Source organism: Lissotriton vulgaris, chromosome 2_1, assembly GCF_964263255.1.
Source record: "Lissotriton vulgaris chromosome 2_1, aLisVul1.2, whole genome shotgun sequence".
Classification (NCBI taxonomy): Eukaryota; Metazoa; Chordata; class Amphibia; order Caudata; family Salamandridae; genus Lissotriton; species Lissotriton vulgaris.
Window position 1 is genome coordinate 614,142,477 of NC_141687.1, and position 14,995 is coordinate 614,157,471.

Genomic DNA, 14,995 nt, shown 5'->3' on the forward strand with positions numbered 1-14,995 from the left:
AGAGGGAGACGGAGTGGCGGGCACGAGGAGAGGTGGAGAAGATCTGTGTACCACACCCTTCTTGGCCAATCCGGGGCGATTAATGTGACTTGGGCCCGGCCTTGGCAAACCTTCCTCAGAACCAGAGGAATCAATGGTATGGGAGAAAACGCGTAAAGGAGTTGAGAGTCCCAACTCAACTGAAACGTGTCCCCCAACGCTCCCTGCATAGGAAACTAGAGACTGCAGAATGATGGGCAGTGAGCATTCTCGCGAGTGGCCAAGAGGTCCACCGAGGAGTTCCCCACATCCGAAAAACATGACGAACCACCTCCGGATGAAGCCTCCACTCGTGGTCGGCTGAGAACTGCCGACTGAGACTGTCTGCACGCACGTTCAGAACTCCGGCCAGATGATTTGCCACTAGACAAATCCGGTGGACCTGAACCCAAGACCAGAGACGCAGTGCCTCCCTGCAAAGACAATGCGACCCCACTCCTCCCTGCTTGTTGACATACCACATTGCGGTATTGTTGCCCGTTAGGACTTGAACCAACTGACCGCGAAGGGAAGGGAGGAAGGCCTTGAGCGCCAAATGTATCGCCCGCAACTCTAGAAGGTTGATGTGAAGCAACCTTTCCTCTGAAGACCAAAGACCCTTGATCTCCAGATCCCCCAGATGAGCACTCCACCCTAGGGTGGATGCATCCGTTATCACTGTGGCCACCGATGGAGGCAGATGAAAGGGCTTTGAGACAGATTGCCTACCACGCTCCACCAAGATAGATCCGCCGCAGGTTCTCTGGAAATCCTCAATGACTCCCTGAGATCTCCGTTGTGCTGATACCACTGCCAGCGGAGACACCACTGGAATGCCCTCATGTGCCAGCATGCATGGTTGACCAACAGAATGCAGGAAGCCATTTGACCGAGCAGACGAAGGACCTTCAGAACTGGAACGACCGCTCCATTGTAAAATTAAAGGAATCATTTACTGTATGTTGAGAATCCTTTGTGGAGGAGGGAATGCCCGACACACAGTGGATTCCAGTACCGCACCTATGAACAGGTTGCGCTGAGAGGGCACCAGGTGAGACTTGGGCATGTTTATCGAAAAGCCCAATCTGTACAACAACTGAGTTCTAACCTGCAGATGATGAAGCACCTTCTCTGGCGACTCCGCCTTAATCAGCCAGTCGTCTAGATAAGGGAACACAGGTATCCCTGATCTTCTGAGATGTGCTGCCATCACCACCATCACCTTGGTGAAGACTCGAGGTGCAGTAGTAAGTCGAAATGGGGGGACCGCAAACAGATAATGTTGCAACCCCACTGTGAAACGGAGATACTTCCTGTGCGACTTCTGGATCGGGATATGAAAATACGCGTCCTACAAGTCGATCGGCACCATCCAGTCCTCTTGCTGCAGTGCTTGAAGAACCTGCGCAAGGGTGAGCATCTTTAACTTCTCCTGCTTCAGAAAGAGGCTTAAGATCCTGCTTCAAAAAGAGGTTCAAGATCCTGAGGTCCAGGATTGGACGAAGCCTGCCATCCTTCTTGGGTATCAGGAAATACCAGGAGTAGCATCCCTGACCCCTTTCCTGCTCCGAAACCACCTCTATCACACCTTTTCTCAGTAATGTTAGAACTTCCTCCTGCAGGAGAAGTAGGTGGTCGTCCGTGCAAAATCCTTGACAAGGAGGGTAAATTGGGGGAAATTCCCGAAAGGGAAGAGCATACCCATTCTCTACAAGATTGAGAACCCAAAGGTCTGATGTGACCGATTCCCAATCCTGTAGAAAATGAGTAAGCCGACCCCCCCACAGGACCAACATGATCCGGAATGGCGGATCTAGGGCTGCTTTGCTGTGGTAGGAGGGGGGTGGGAAGAGGAGGAGGAGGAGGAGGAGGAGGAGGAGGAGGAGGAGGAGGAGGAGGAGGAGGCGGCTTGATGACCTCTAGGGCCCCTGTTTCTACCCCTGTACGATTTGTACAGTGAGTTTTGCTGCTGCGGTTGCTTGTAAGAGCGAAAGGAAGTTCTTCCGAATCTTCTGAATTTCCTACTAGAAGATCCTCTGGACTGAAGACCCAAAGACCTAGCCCGTCGCCTTACTGTCCTTGAACCATTCCAAGGCAGCATCCACATTCTTCCCAAACCATCAAATGGAAGATCAATTAAAGTGGCCTGAACATCAGATGAAAATTCAGAAGTCTTAAACCAAGCAGCCCTCCTGGTGGCAATAGATGACCCCATGACTCTTGCCACAGAGTCAGCAGTATCCAGCCTGCTCTGTATCACTTGGCGAGCAGCAGCTTGTGTATCTGCAAGTACCTCACTAAAGTTCTGCCTGTCCTCCTCAGGAATCTTTGGAACTAACTGCTTCTCAGAGTCCATTCGAGCGTGAATATAACGCCCTAAAAGGCATGTGGTGTTTGTTGACTTGAGGGCCATGCTAGCCGAAGAGAATACCTTCTTCGCCGATTGGTCCAGTGTTTTAGACTCCTTGTCACCAGGCACCTGGGGAAAAGCACCTGTTGATTTTTTGGAACAGGCTGCCTGAACCACCAAGCTTTCCGGAGATGGATGCGAAGACAAAGTCCGGATCCCCAGGAGCCACTCTATATCTCCTTCCTGCAGGAGGCGAAAAGGGTTTATGCCACACTTCTAGGACAGGCTCTGTAAGTGATTCATTAAATGGTAGCATAGGCTCCACCACTGAAGAGGGAGAATGGAGCACCTCCATCAAAATGTTTGATTTGAACTCCGCAGTAGTCAGATTCAGACCTAAAAGTTCAGCTGCCTTTCTAATGACCATATGGTATGGCGCTACGTCCTTCGAAGGGGCATCAGGAACCGAGGAAAACTCCCACTCTGGAGAAAACTCCAAACCACTTGCATCCTTCAGGTCATCAAATAAATCATCAGATTCATGCAGCTCTCCCTCTTCCATCTCTTCTTCTCTATATCTTCGCTCCTCCAGAAGCCTTTGAGCCTCCCGCCTCGACCTCATCCTCTGGATCGGCGTCGATGGAACCACAACCGACTCCGACTGAGCCGGCGACGAGCTCGGAGGATCAGTCTGGAGCGTACAAGGTCGAGTCGAGTCGAGGTCGGAGCCAGTGAAGATGGAATCGGCGTCAATGACCTCGGCGCCGTGAGATGCCAAGACTGAGCTGGTGCTGTCATAAAAGGCATAAACGGAGCCGGAGCATACGTCTGGGGTACGCCTAGATTAAAGGCCATTGGACCCATGGGACCAACTTGTGCTCCAGAGGGGTACATGGCTCTCAAAGACCCCATACATCGCATTTAAATAATGGGTCCGGTCCTGCCCTGGAAAAGGAGGGTACGAACCCACAGGCTGCTCCTGTCGAGGTACAGGAGCCGGGTCAAACGGATCTTCAGGAAGATGCACCGGAGAGACAGACACTTCTGGCAATGGAGCCACTTCCTCCTCTTGAGGTGGAGAATGTGTCGGCGTCGGAAGAATTCGATGCCAGCCAGGCGTCATTCCACCAAATCTATCTATTCTTATAGATGGTCAAAGTTTGTCTAATGGTGTGGAGAGAAGTCCATTGACCCTTTGAAGGCTCGTTTGTACGATATTCTGTTTGCACTTTCTTTGGCACAGCAAGGTTTTGCTGTACAGTGAAAGATTATCTTTCGGCCTTGTCTGCATTTTTCTGTCTGGCGGATCAGCCGTCATTATTTAAGTCTCCTATTGTTTTAAGGTTTTTAAAGGGCCTTACAAATAAATTTCCTCCTACTCCTTTTATTGTACCTCAATGGGACTTGAATCTGGTGCTTACTTTCTTAATGGGTTCACCTTTTGAGCCTTTGCACAGGTGCCCCTTGAGGCTTTTATGTTTTAAAACGGTCTGTCTGATTGAGATTACCTCGGCAAGGAGGGTAAGTGAGCTTCAAGCTTTAAGTTCAAAGCCCCCATTCTTGACCATTCATGCTGAAAGAATGGTTCTCAGGACCAGGGCTGCTTTTCTGCCTAAGGTAGTAACTCCCTTCCATCTGGGGCAGTCCATTACTCTCCCTGCCTTCTATCTGCCCCCTCACCCTTCCAGGGAGGAAGAGTGGCTTCACCGTCTGGACTCTAGGAGGGCGGTGAGTTTCTACCTTGACAGAACCAGGGAGTTCAGAATTGATGACCAACTTTTCGTGTGTTTCGTTGGAGCCAAAAGAGGCAAAGCAGTGCACAAGCGCACGTTGTCAAGATAGATTGTCTTGTGTATCAAGATATGCTACTCCCTTGCGGGTAAGGAACCTCAAGAAGGTTGAGAGCACATTCTACTAGAGCAAAGTCATCTACATCTGCTTTGTTTAGGGGTGTTCCTGTGGAGGACATTTGCAGGGCGGCAACTTGGGCCTCCCTTCACACTTTTGTAAAGCATTATTGTTTAGATGCGGAGGTGAGGAGGGACGGACACCTTGTTCGTTCCGTCCTTCAGGACTTTTTGTTATAGAAGGGTGGACACCCTCCTCCGGGAGTGGGGACTGCTGTGGGACTCTATTCACAAGGTGAGGAATCCACTGGCAGATGTATCCATCAGAACAACAAGTTACTTAATTCGGTAACTTTTTTTCTGGTGGATACAGTATCGGCCTGTGGATTCCTCACATGCCCAACCACCTCCCCGTTGTCCATCCTTGTATACCTTCATTAATGGCAATGTTTAAATGTATATATGTTGCTTTTAAAGAAAGTGTATTATTCCATTTGCTTTCCTGCATTGTCTTCACACTGTTATCTTGATTATTCTGTACTGTGTATACTGTTTATTTATCTACTGTTGTCGGTCCGTCTGTGTGCCTCGAAGGCATGGAAAAAAGGGCGGAACTGATGTCATTACGTAGTCCTATTATGGAGTCAGTGACATCAGCGGAGCCGCGCGGGATGCCGCGCTTCTGTGACGTCGTCCACGTCGGCGTGATGAGCTACAAAAGAATTTCTGAATGTTGCTGACGCAGGGGGATATTCACAAGGTGAGGAATCCACAGGCAGATACTGTATCCACCAGAAAATGCATTACCGAAGGTAAGTAACTTGTTCTTTAGAACCAAGTAGGACTTGGTACAGGAAGTAAAATTGTTCTTTTCAAAACCGGTTGATAAGAATATGCAAGCTGGATGAAATTGACTTTGTTGTAGGTTTGTAAAACAGTTAAACACAGTTTATATTTGTAATTACTTTGAGTACTTTTTAGAGTACTTTTTCTACTCAGTGTGGTATGCCTAGATATCACACTGGGACATTTCCTTGACAAAGGTAATGAAAGCACTTTGACATTAAAACACAGTTGCTTGGGTTTCCTTACAAACACAACCCAACACTTAGAACTTTTTCAGAGGAAAAACAGTCAATGCAATCCTATGGAAGAAAATATGGTGATCAGTTTGCAAGTAAGCAATCAGTTTTGAGAATGGAGTTTCTTGGGTTAGAACAAGGGTTCCCCCAGGGTCAAGTATGCACTCAGAATGCCCTCAGCGGCACTGGGGCGGCCGGGTGCAGATTGCTGAGGCCAAATGTTAGCCTATGGGGCCATCGGTTGGTGGCTGCTCTCGGGCAAGGCACTGGATTGTGGGGCCAAAGCTCATAGGGTTAAGCTCAGGGCAAAGGGGGATCAGAGTTAGCAAATAAGGTGCACCCACAGAGGTACAGGGGCACGGTGCAGGGTGCCGAGTTGGCGTTCGGTGCCCTGTTTCCAATGTAAGATCTCTGGTCGGAACAAAGAATGCAGGCTCGGGCAGGGAGACTTCCTGGAGGCGACCACTGTTTGGAGAGGTAAGTTGCGATGCTGAGGGATGCCTGGACACTGTCTGTTGGGCTACCCAAGGCTGTGGGAAGTCGGGTGCAGGGATGACTTTAGGTGTCTTGTTTCCTTACCACCTGCGGTCGCGGGCATGGGACCCTCTAGTTAGAGGCTTCAGGTGTCGTCAGGAGGCTTGAGGTAGGTCAGGGATCAAATCCTCTGTCTGGTTCACTCGGGGGACATCCTTGTGGTGTTGGGCCACTCGAACTTGGGCCGTGGGCATGTGGTGCATAGTGGTGCAGACTCGCGGATTCGGCCGGAACCAGAGTCTGGTTCTTGAGGAAATCTGGTGCTCACAGGAGACAGTGTCTTTGCAGGGCAAGTCCTCCTGGTTCTGGGGAGTAGCTGGACATGCCGAGATTCCACTGGAGCGGGTTGAGGTCGGGACAGGCCGGTAGGGCTGGGGCCAAGACAGTTGGGGTGGGTACACTCCCTATTATGCCACTCTGGTTTTCTATTAAGCATCTCTCTGGTTTCCTGGGTCATCTTCAAGATGGTGAGGACTGAGAGTTGTGCTTTGCCTTCCCTCCTTCACCTGAGGGGTGGAGTTGGCATAGGTGGGCACACCTCTACCCATATCTTGGGTTTCCCGACGATTCTCCCTCCCAAAGTGGGGGTTTACAACCGGTGGGGGCCAGTTGCTGGGAGCAGCAAAAGACAGGGTCTGCTAACAAAGGCGGCATGCCTTTGACGCTTCCCCTTCGTGGACCCTATCCTTACTGGGGCAGGAGGCTTGTCACCTCAGCCCAGGATGTGCTTTGTTTCAGGACCCCGAGAGCAGGAGGCCCTTGACCTAGGGGTCCAGAAACATGTCTGGGGTTGGCAGCTGTCGAGCAGCCACTCGGCCATGACACTAGAGTTTGGTAATTTTTCAGGGGGCATCTCTAAGAAGCCATCTGAGTGCATTTGTTATTACATCTAACACGGTCATCTGTGGGTTTAAGGGGCTAAGAAGTTTGATAACAAACTTCTTAGTATTCAGTAAAGCCATCAGGGAGCCGTGGAGTTCAGGGTGCCAAACTCCTAGTCAATGCTTTAAAATGGCTTCACTGCACTTAACAATACCTGTGAATGGCACAAGTACTGTAGGTACCCATGGCTCATGCCACTGTGCCCTCACCTGTGGTATAGTGCACCCTGGCTTAGGACTGTAAAGACTGCTGGAGGGGTGACTGACCTATGCCACAGGCAGTGTTTTGGTTGGCATGGCACACAGGTATGTGTGCCATGCCGACTTGTAGTCCTAGGGTCTCCCGCTGGCACACAGACTGCACTGGCAGTGTGCATGGGTCAGGGGAGGAGCCGGAGGGTAGCAAAGTATATGCTTCAGCCCTCAGAGACTTTCTCTGGCTAAAAGGCCCTTGGTGCCCCTGTCACCTTTTACATGGGACTCCTATGTAGGCCAGAGGAGTGCCAATGCGGGAGGAACTGTACCATTTTGGGGGAGGGGAAAAGAGCAAAGACCCAGGGTTGATTAGCAGGAACCCAGGGCACACGTAGTCATGAAATATCAAACATCAGGCAAAAAGCGGGGGGAAACCTTACAAAAAGGGGCACTTTTCTACAGTGTTCAATAGGAAGCTAGTATTGTGATGGGACCTGGAGGTATTTAAAGATCGTGTCCGCAATGTGGTGGAGGTATTCAAAAGATTGCCACTTTTGGATTGAATATGCTGTGTTCAGTAGGTGCTAGGTTTGGAATGGGACAGTAGGTGTTTGAAGTTATAATGCTGGAAAATATTCAAATGATGTTAATGGGGCATGTGTCATAAGGTGTTCACAGTACGGTAGCACTGGTATACTTGCAGCCCCAGTTGAAGGTGACCATCTAGACTGGATTGTGCAGTATTTGTGGAGTAAATGCAGTGTGTTAGGTTAGGAGGCACTGAAAAGGTAGTGGGATCAATAAGGAGCCATTCACAGAGGGGCAGCACTCCTGTGTCTCTGGAGGAAATCATGGGGTCAAGGCATTAAAATGGCCCAGGAAGCCTCAAACATCTGTGGTTGCAGTGGGATGGGTGAAGTATTAGCAGGGTGTGTTTGGGTTTAGGCAAACAAGTTTGTCTCTTAATTCATGCCGCAGCAGTCTGTCCACGCAGACCCAGTAATTCTACAGAGCAGCTTGTAAATAGTTGTGATAGCTCTGCAGAATGGTTAGGAATTGTTGCTTATTCTTTAAACATAAGCACCAATGCAAGTTTACTTTTGAAAGGAAAAAGCAGTATGTACGTGTAGAACATTGATATTCTTTCTGCTTCAATTTGAAAGCTTTTTAGATATTGAATAAAAATACTAAGGACATAATACAGAAAACAGGTATGCTTCAGGGGTTCTACTGTAAGTGTATTCACTCATTTCTTCGCAAAACTCTTGGCTTAAAATGTAATGATGCATAGGCAGATCCTTGGAAGTAGACAGCAGTGGTTCTGGATTCCGTTTAAACTTCAGTGTGATTACGTCTCATCTAAAAAAAAATGTTTTTTAATGTTATTAATTTAAGAGGGAAAACTTACCCATGTGATCTGCTAGAACTCCTCCTTGCCAAATTGTGAAGATTTGTTCAATGTTTATTTCCACACTAGGCAAGTTATTCCCTTAGAACGGGAAGCATTGTCACGCATTTCACCTCGTTTTCCAACATTACCTAATAACCTATTCACTCTTTCATTAGCTGTGCTGTTAATTGCACCTGCCCTTCTTCCTTGTACTTAACTGTTTTGCAGAGGCTGAAGCTTGTCTTATGTGCCACCAGAAAAAAAGGTGTGTCCCACTGTACTTTATTGTGGGTGTCCCAGGTGTGTTTGAGTTCCTGTTAAAGACACAAATGACAGATATGTAATATGTAAAAAGGCAGTGATCTTCTAAGCTGGGATGTCTCCACAGTACTTGGCACCTTGACAGTAACTGATTTAGGTGAATTCCTCCCCTTTACTACTTGAGGGTGGGTGACTCTTATTACACTGTGCCCTACTAATTGGTTATTCCAAATAGCATCTGAAAAGCATAACTAATACCGCAAAATAATTACCCTGGGCATGCCCTTACAAATTATTAATATTGTTTTATAATAGGTATGTTATCTGAGAAGGGTACGCCAAAGAAGCCCTCTCCTCAGAGCAAGTATTCTTCAGAAGTTCTCAACTTTTCATTTGTGGATTTACCAGGGAGGGTAAAATGACTTGGGGGGGGGGGGGGGGGACAACACAGGAGGAATTGGCAGTTTAATTCGGAACGTTTGATGATCCCCTTCTTCTGCCTGCCTTGGGGAGTGAGGGGGTATGGGGGGCGGCAACTATGATGCTTTACCTTATATGAAAGTAATTATCTGTAGTGATGCAATTTCTGGCCTCCGAAGACATTGACAAGGCACTGAAGGCATTCAGAAGTTGGTGGACAGAATGCTTTTTCGTGGTGCAGGGAAATGTTGTAATGCATTTGTAAGGTGCTGTCATAGGCCAGAGTGCATTTATCAGGAATATTGAGTGGTAAAAAGACCATCTTGGAGTACCATCAGGGTCCAGAATGGATTGATAGAGTGTTGGAAGGCACCAGAATGAAAGAATGAGTTTGAAGGGGATCACAGGAGACAGGAAAGCATTATATTGCATTCAAAGGATGGTAGGAGAAATTGGAAGAAGTTGGAAAGATGCTTGGAGGCTTAAAAGTAATCTTCAAGCTGGGATCTGAATTGATTCACCAGGTTCTGGAAGAGATTTGAGGCAAGAACAAGGTGATGGAAGTGGCCAGTAACATTTGTTGGCTACCTGTAAGGGTTGTTTTGTGGGTAATGAATTCACATGGTTGCCATTAAAGACATGTTGCATTCGGGGTTCTTTATATGATCTTGGATTTTATTGTTTCTCTTCTAGACTCCTCACCAAGTCCACCAGACTGACCATGACCAGAAATGCTGTCTGGGCCTTATCCAACCTCTGTCGAGGGAAGAATCCGCCTCCTGAATTCGAAAAGGTAGAATGCAGGGCCACCTTGTGCTAAATGTGTGCTTTATAATGGTGTACCCAGGGATTTGAGTAGGGTGACAAAACTGGGGTGGGAGGGGAGTGGATGGGGGGGGCTCTCAAAGGGGTGTGGCCTATGTAATTAAGGGTGTGGCTTAAAAACACCTATGCTAAAAACCTGTGCATAGCATAGTGTGCCGCCTGACTGGTATTTGCTGTTTCTGTCATTGCATCCAGATATATAATACAGCAAGTAACTATATGGTTGTTAATTGCATAAGACAAATCGGCAACAGCTATGCCTTCGTTGTATATAATATAATTTATAATCTATATATAAATAAAAATGTAAATTCGTTTGTTCAAAATCTTTAATCTCCGAAAGTTCTTCACCGATTGCTTTGAAATTTTGACACAACGTTGGATTTGAATACGCGCGTGTTTTTATATATATACAACGTTGGATTTGAATACGCGCGTGTCGAATACGCGCGTGTTTTTAATCGAAAGCCCGAACCGAGACATAAAAATGTCAATGTTCGTTTGTTCAAAATATTAAATCTCAGAAAGTTCTTCACCGATTTGCTTTGAAACGTTTGATTCAAATACGCGCGTATCCAATACGCCTGTGTCTTTAATCGAAAGGCCGAACAGATCCTATTGATTTGGTTGCTGCAGAACAACTACAATGGACGCATAGAGACAATAGTCTACATATATTAGGATGGACAGTTAGTGTCAAGATGGCAGACCGGGAAGTGGGTGGAGGGAGGGGGGGGAGAGTTGGTTAACTTTGCAACATTAGCGCATGTTTATATGTACACAACGTTGGATTCGAATACTCGCATGTCCAATACGCGTGTGTTTTTAATCGAAAGGCCGAACAGACCCTATCGATTTAGTTGCTGCGCAACAAATACAAGGGACCCATACAGACAATAGTCTACATATATTATGATGGACAGTTGGTGTCAGGATGGCAGACCGGGAAGTGGGTGGAGGGAGGAGTTGGTTCACTTTGCAACATTAGCGCATGTTTATATTTATCCAGTATTAGGGGTGTCTTTCATAGATTCACATGCCTGAATCATTCCATGTCGGAATGGGAGTCTCCGGTACATACATAAAGTAATGTCCCATAAACATATAGATAAATAGGCCTAAAGGCCTCACATTAGTAACATATCCATGTCCTTTTGTAGAAAGGACCAAACTCTAGAAAAGAGCCAATCAGCTGTCACCTCCCTCTAGAACCCTCCTGGAAGGAGCCTCAGTCCCTCAGATTTTCTACCACACGTTGTGCTAAGGGAGTCTCCTCTGAGCACTGCTCAGTTTTTTCTTCACAACTGGTTTCCAGTGTTCTTGAAAATGTTATTCTGTTTCCATCTGTGATTGCTGATATTACTATGGCTGAAACACCAAAAAAGGGTCTGTTTAGAACCTGTGGTTCATGTGGAAAGAAGAGGCTGCATATTGATGACCAGCATAAAGATTGCCTTTATCCAGACCATGCTGCTAAAGACTGTAAGTATGTCGTACCTTTTCCACTAAAAACCTCAAGGATTGTGAGGGATGCATTTTAATTTGGCTCCAGAGGCTAAAAGACAGGGACCACCTTGAATCTTCTGAGGAAAGTGAAGGTTCTCCAGTCTCTTCAAAATCTTCTATAAAGAGACCAAGGGTCGCTTCCCCTAGCCCTACAGCTCCTCCTCAAAAGAAGACATCAAAGAAGTCTTCAGAGGCTCTCTCCAAGGCAACTTCTGTGAAGGTTTCCTCTCAGGAAGTCACACCTTCAAAAAGCCTGTCCAGACGACCGTATCGTCGACTACGTCTTCATCGTCGAGGAGAGCGATGCCATCTGCTTCATATGTTTCAACATAGACTACAGTTTCTACGCCGACGGCTTCGTCGTCATTGTCGATGATGACGACACCATCGTCGACGGCAGGTAAGACTGTGTTGTCGACGATAACCATCAAGAAGGCACCGTCAACGTTGAAGCTCCAGTCGACGCCATCGAACGGCGAAGGCACCATAGTCGACATCGCCGACGAAAATGTCGTCGACAAAGACCTCATCGACGAAAGCACCGTCGACGAGGATACAGTCTAAGAAGACGCCGTAGACGACTGCTTCCGTGATTTCTCCACCATCGACGACGGCCCCGTTGACGACTCCTCTGGCTATGACACCTGTCGACACTCCACCGTCGACGACCACACAGTCGACGGGCTCGTCGACGATTATATATTCTGGTCCACAAACCACTTGTGTGCGCCTGAAGATTATGAAAAAGGTTCTGACACCGGCTTTAACATCGCCATGCAGAGTCCAAGCACTACCTCCAGCATGTCTTCAGGAGGAGGATTCAGATGAAGGGGACATGTTTCCGACGGCTACAAGCCCTTCGGAGCTTCATGTTAAATGTCAAAGTTCAGATGAAGAAGAGGATCAGGAGGAGGAATATCATCCACCACCTCCTCCTATGGTTTGCCTTCCGGCCTTGTTAGTTACTGACTTGCGGTACCTTATACAGGACTATAAACAGAGGTTTCCGGAGTCACCTGCTCCTCCACCACCCACAGTATCTCCTGCACCAAGACCACGACCTCCACTTTTGAACATACAGCCGGAACGGTTGGATATACCACATCCTCCGACTACTGATGAGGAAGAGGAAGAACAGCAGGAGGAGGGATTATTACAAGATACACAATCTATCCACGATGACTGGGATAACTATATTATTCCCTCTCCGGCGTCTCCAGTGCCTGCGCCCGCAGATTCACCACCAGGGGACATTGGAGGGTTCCATAATGTACTTGAAAGAGCCGCTAAAGGGTTCAAGATACAAATGGTTTCTCAAGAACAAGACTGCGTCTTATATGACTTTAAGGAGCCAATTAAAAGATCAGTAAGATCTATCCCCATTATTGATTACCTGTGGGAGCAAGGTGTTAGTCATGCAGAATCCTTCCTCGGTACCTCCGGTAGTACCTTGTTTGGATAAAAAGTATAGGGCACCTGATACTGCACCGGCCTGTTTAATAGGGCACCCCAAACCAGATTCGGTTGTTACACAGGCGGCTCAGAAGAACTCAAAGAATCCTTCTGCCCCGTTATCAGCACCTCCGGATAAGGAAGGCAGGAGATTGGACAACATTGGAAAGCGTTTCTCCTCCATGTCTGCCGTGACGGTGAAAGCGGCCAATGCTTTAGCGCTTTTGGGCCGCTACAATAGACAACTATGGGCAGATTTCGCCCCCTATCAATCTGAGCTGCCTAGCGAATCGAAAGAAGAGGTTAAAAAGGTATTAATAGAGGGTGAAACATCGGCATCCGAAATAATAGACTGTGCGATGGATATCGCTACAACAGAATTTTGCCAACTGGCTGGAGCGGCAGTCTTGTGATGACAAGGTTGGCTAAGGGCAACTTCCTTTCGTCCTGAGATACAAATGAAAATATTGGATATGCCCTATGATGGCCAATTACTATTTCAAAGATTGATGAAGCGCTACAGAATATAAAAAAGGACACGGATACTGCTAGAGCATTGGGCACTCTCCAGTACAGAAACCAGTCCTTTCGTGGATCCAGGGGTAGAGGACAGTCGATCTTCATATTCTTCAAACCAGAGTTGATCTCAGTACCAGCAACATAGCCAAAAATCTTCCTATGGCAAGTCGTCCTTTCGCGGTAAAGGCCAGCGAAAAAACAACGGACATAGACAATGACCTTCCTATTTAGCCAGTCCCAGATCCATTTGCATCATCAAAAATTGGAGGAAATATTTCCCATTTCTTAAAAAATTGGAAGAAGATCACCACGGACCGTTGGGTCCTACAATTGGTTCAATTCAGCCAGTCTCTAGAATTTATACATATTCCTCCCCAAACTCCTCCACGCCCTATGCTTCACAAAAATCTATGGCTGCTTCTCCAAGAAGTCTCTCTTATGCTCCAGAAAGGGGCGATAGAGAAAGTCCCTCTTTCTCAATGGGGTAAGGGGTTTTATTCCAGTTTCTTTTTAATTCGGAAAAAAGAAAAGAAGTGGAGACCGATTTTGCACCTCAGGGCCCTCAACAAATTCCTGAAGAAGCAGTCGTTTCGCATGGTGACGATCCAAGAGGTCTTACAACTCTTGGAGGAGGAAGATTAAATGACGTTCCTGGACCTTCAGGACGCTTACTTCCATATACCAATTATCAGAAATCACAACAAATATTTAAGGTTTGCAGTGGCAGGCAGACACTTTCAATTTCGCGTCCTGCCCTTCTGGCTCAAGTCTGCACCTCGCATCTTTGCAAAGTGTCTTTCCCCAGTAGCTGCATATCTCAGACAGCACCATCATCAAGTCTTTCCATTTCTGGACGACTGGCTGATCAAGGCTCCATCCTTAGAAGGCGCGTCCAGGTCTTCCAATGCCTGTCTGCAGCTTTTCAATCATTTAGGACTAAAGCTCAATTGAGAGAAATCAGTCCTTCTACCTTCTCAGCACATCACCTTCCTAGGGGCAACCCTAGACACACGACTAAAGAAAGCCTTCCCATCGCTAGAGAGAAAGAACAAGCTTTTACAACTGGCTATTCTTGTGATGCGATGTGATTCTTGCGATGGATAGAGGGAGGGAGGGCGATGGATAGAGGGAGGGAGGGCGGGAGGCGATGGATAGAGGGAGGGAGGGCGGGAGGGCGATGGATAGAGGGGGGGCGATGGATAGAGGGAGGGCGGGAGGGCGATGGATAGAGGGAGGGAGGGCGATGAATAGAGGGAGGGAGGGCGGGCGGGAGGGCGATGGATAGAGGGAGGGAGGGCGGGAGGGCGATGGATAGAGGGAGGGAGGGCGGGAGGGCGATGGATAGAGGGAGGGAGGGAGGGCGGGAGGGCGATGGATAGAGGGAGGGAGGGCCGGAGGGCGATGGATGGATAGAGGGAGGGAGGGCGGGAGGGCGATGGATAGAGGGAGGGAGGGCGGGAGGGCGATGGATAGAGGGAGGGAGATGGATAGAGGGAGGGAGGGAGGGAGGGAGATGGATAGAGGGAGGGAGGGAGGGCGATGGATAGAGGGAGGGAGGGAGGGCGATGGATAGAGGGAGGGAGGGAGGGCGATGGATAGAGGGAGGGAGGGAGGGCGATGGATAGAGGGAGGGCGGGAGGGCGATGGATAGCGGGAGGGCGATGGATAGAGGGAGGGCGGGAGGGCGATGGATAGAGGGAGGGCGATGGATAGAG

At 48.1% G+C, this 14,995-nt stretch overlaps 1 protein-coding gene across 1 annotated transcript in view; it reads left to right on the forward strand.

The window, feature by feature from the left end:
• KPNA6 (karyopherin subunit alpha 6) overlaps positions 1-14,995 on the forward strand; it is a 495,337-nt gene that overhangs the window by 296,213 nt on the left and 184,129 nt on the right. Inside the window, exon 8 of the mRNA XM_086955662.1 lies at positions 9,672-9,771. Coding sequence (XP_086811788.1) covers positions 9,672-9,771 — 100 coding nt within the window. The remainder of the gene's footprint in view (positions 1-9,671; positions 9,772-14,995) is intronic.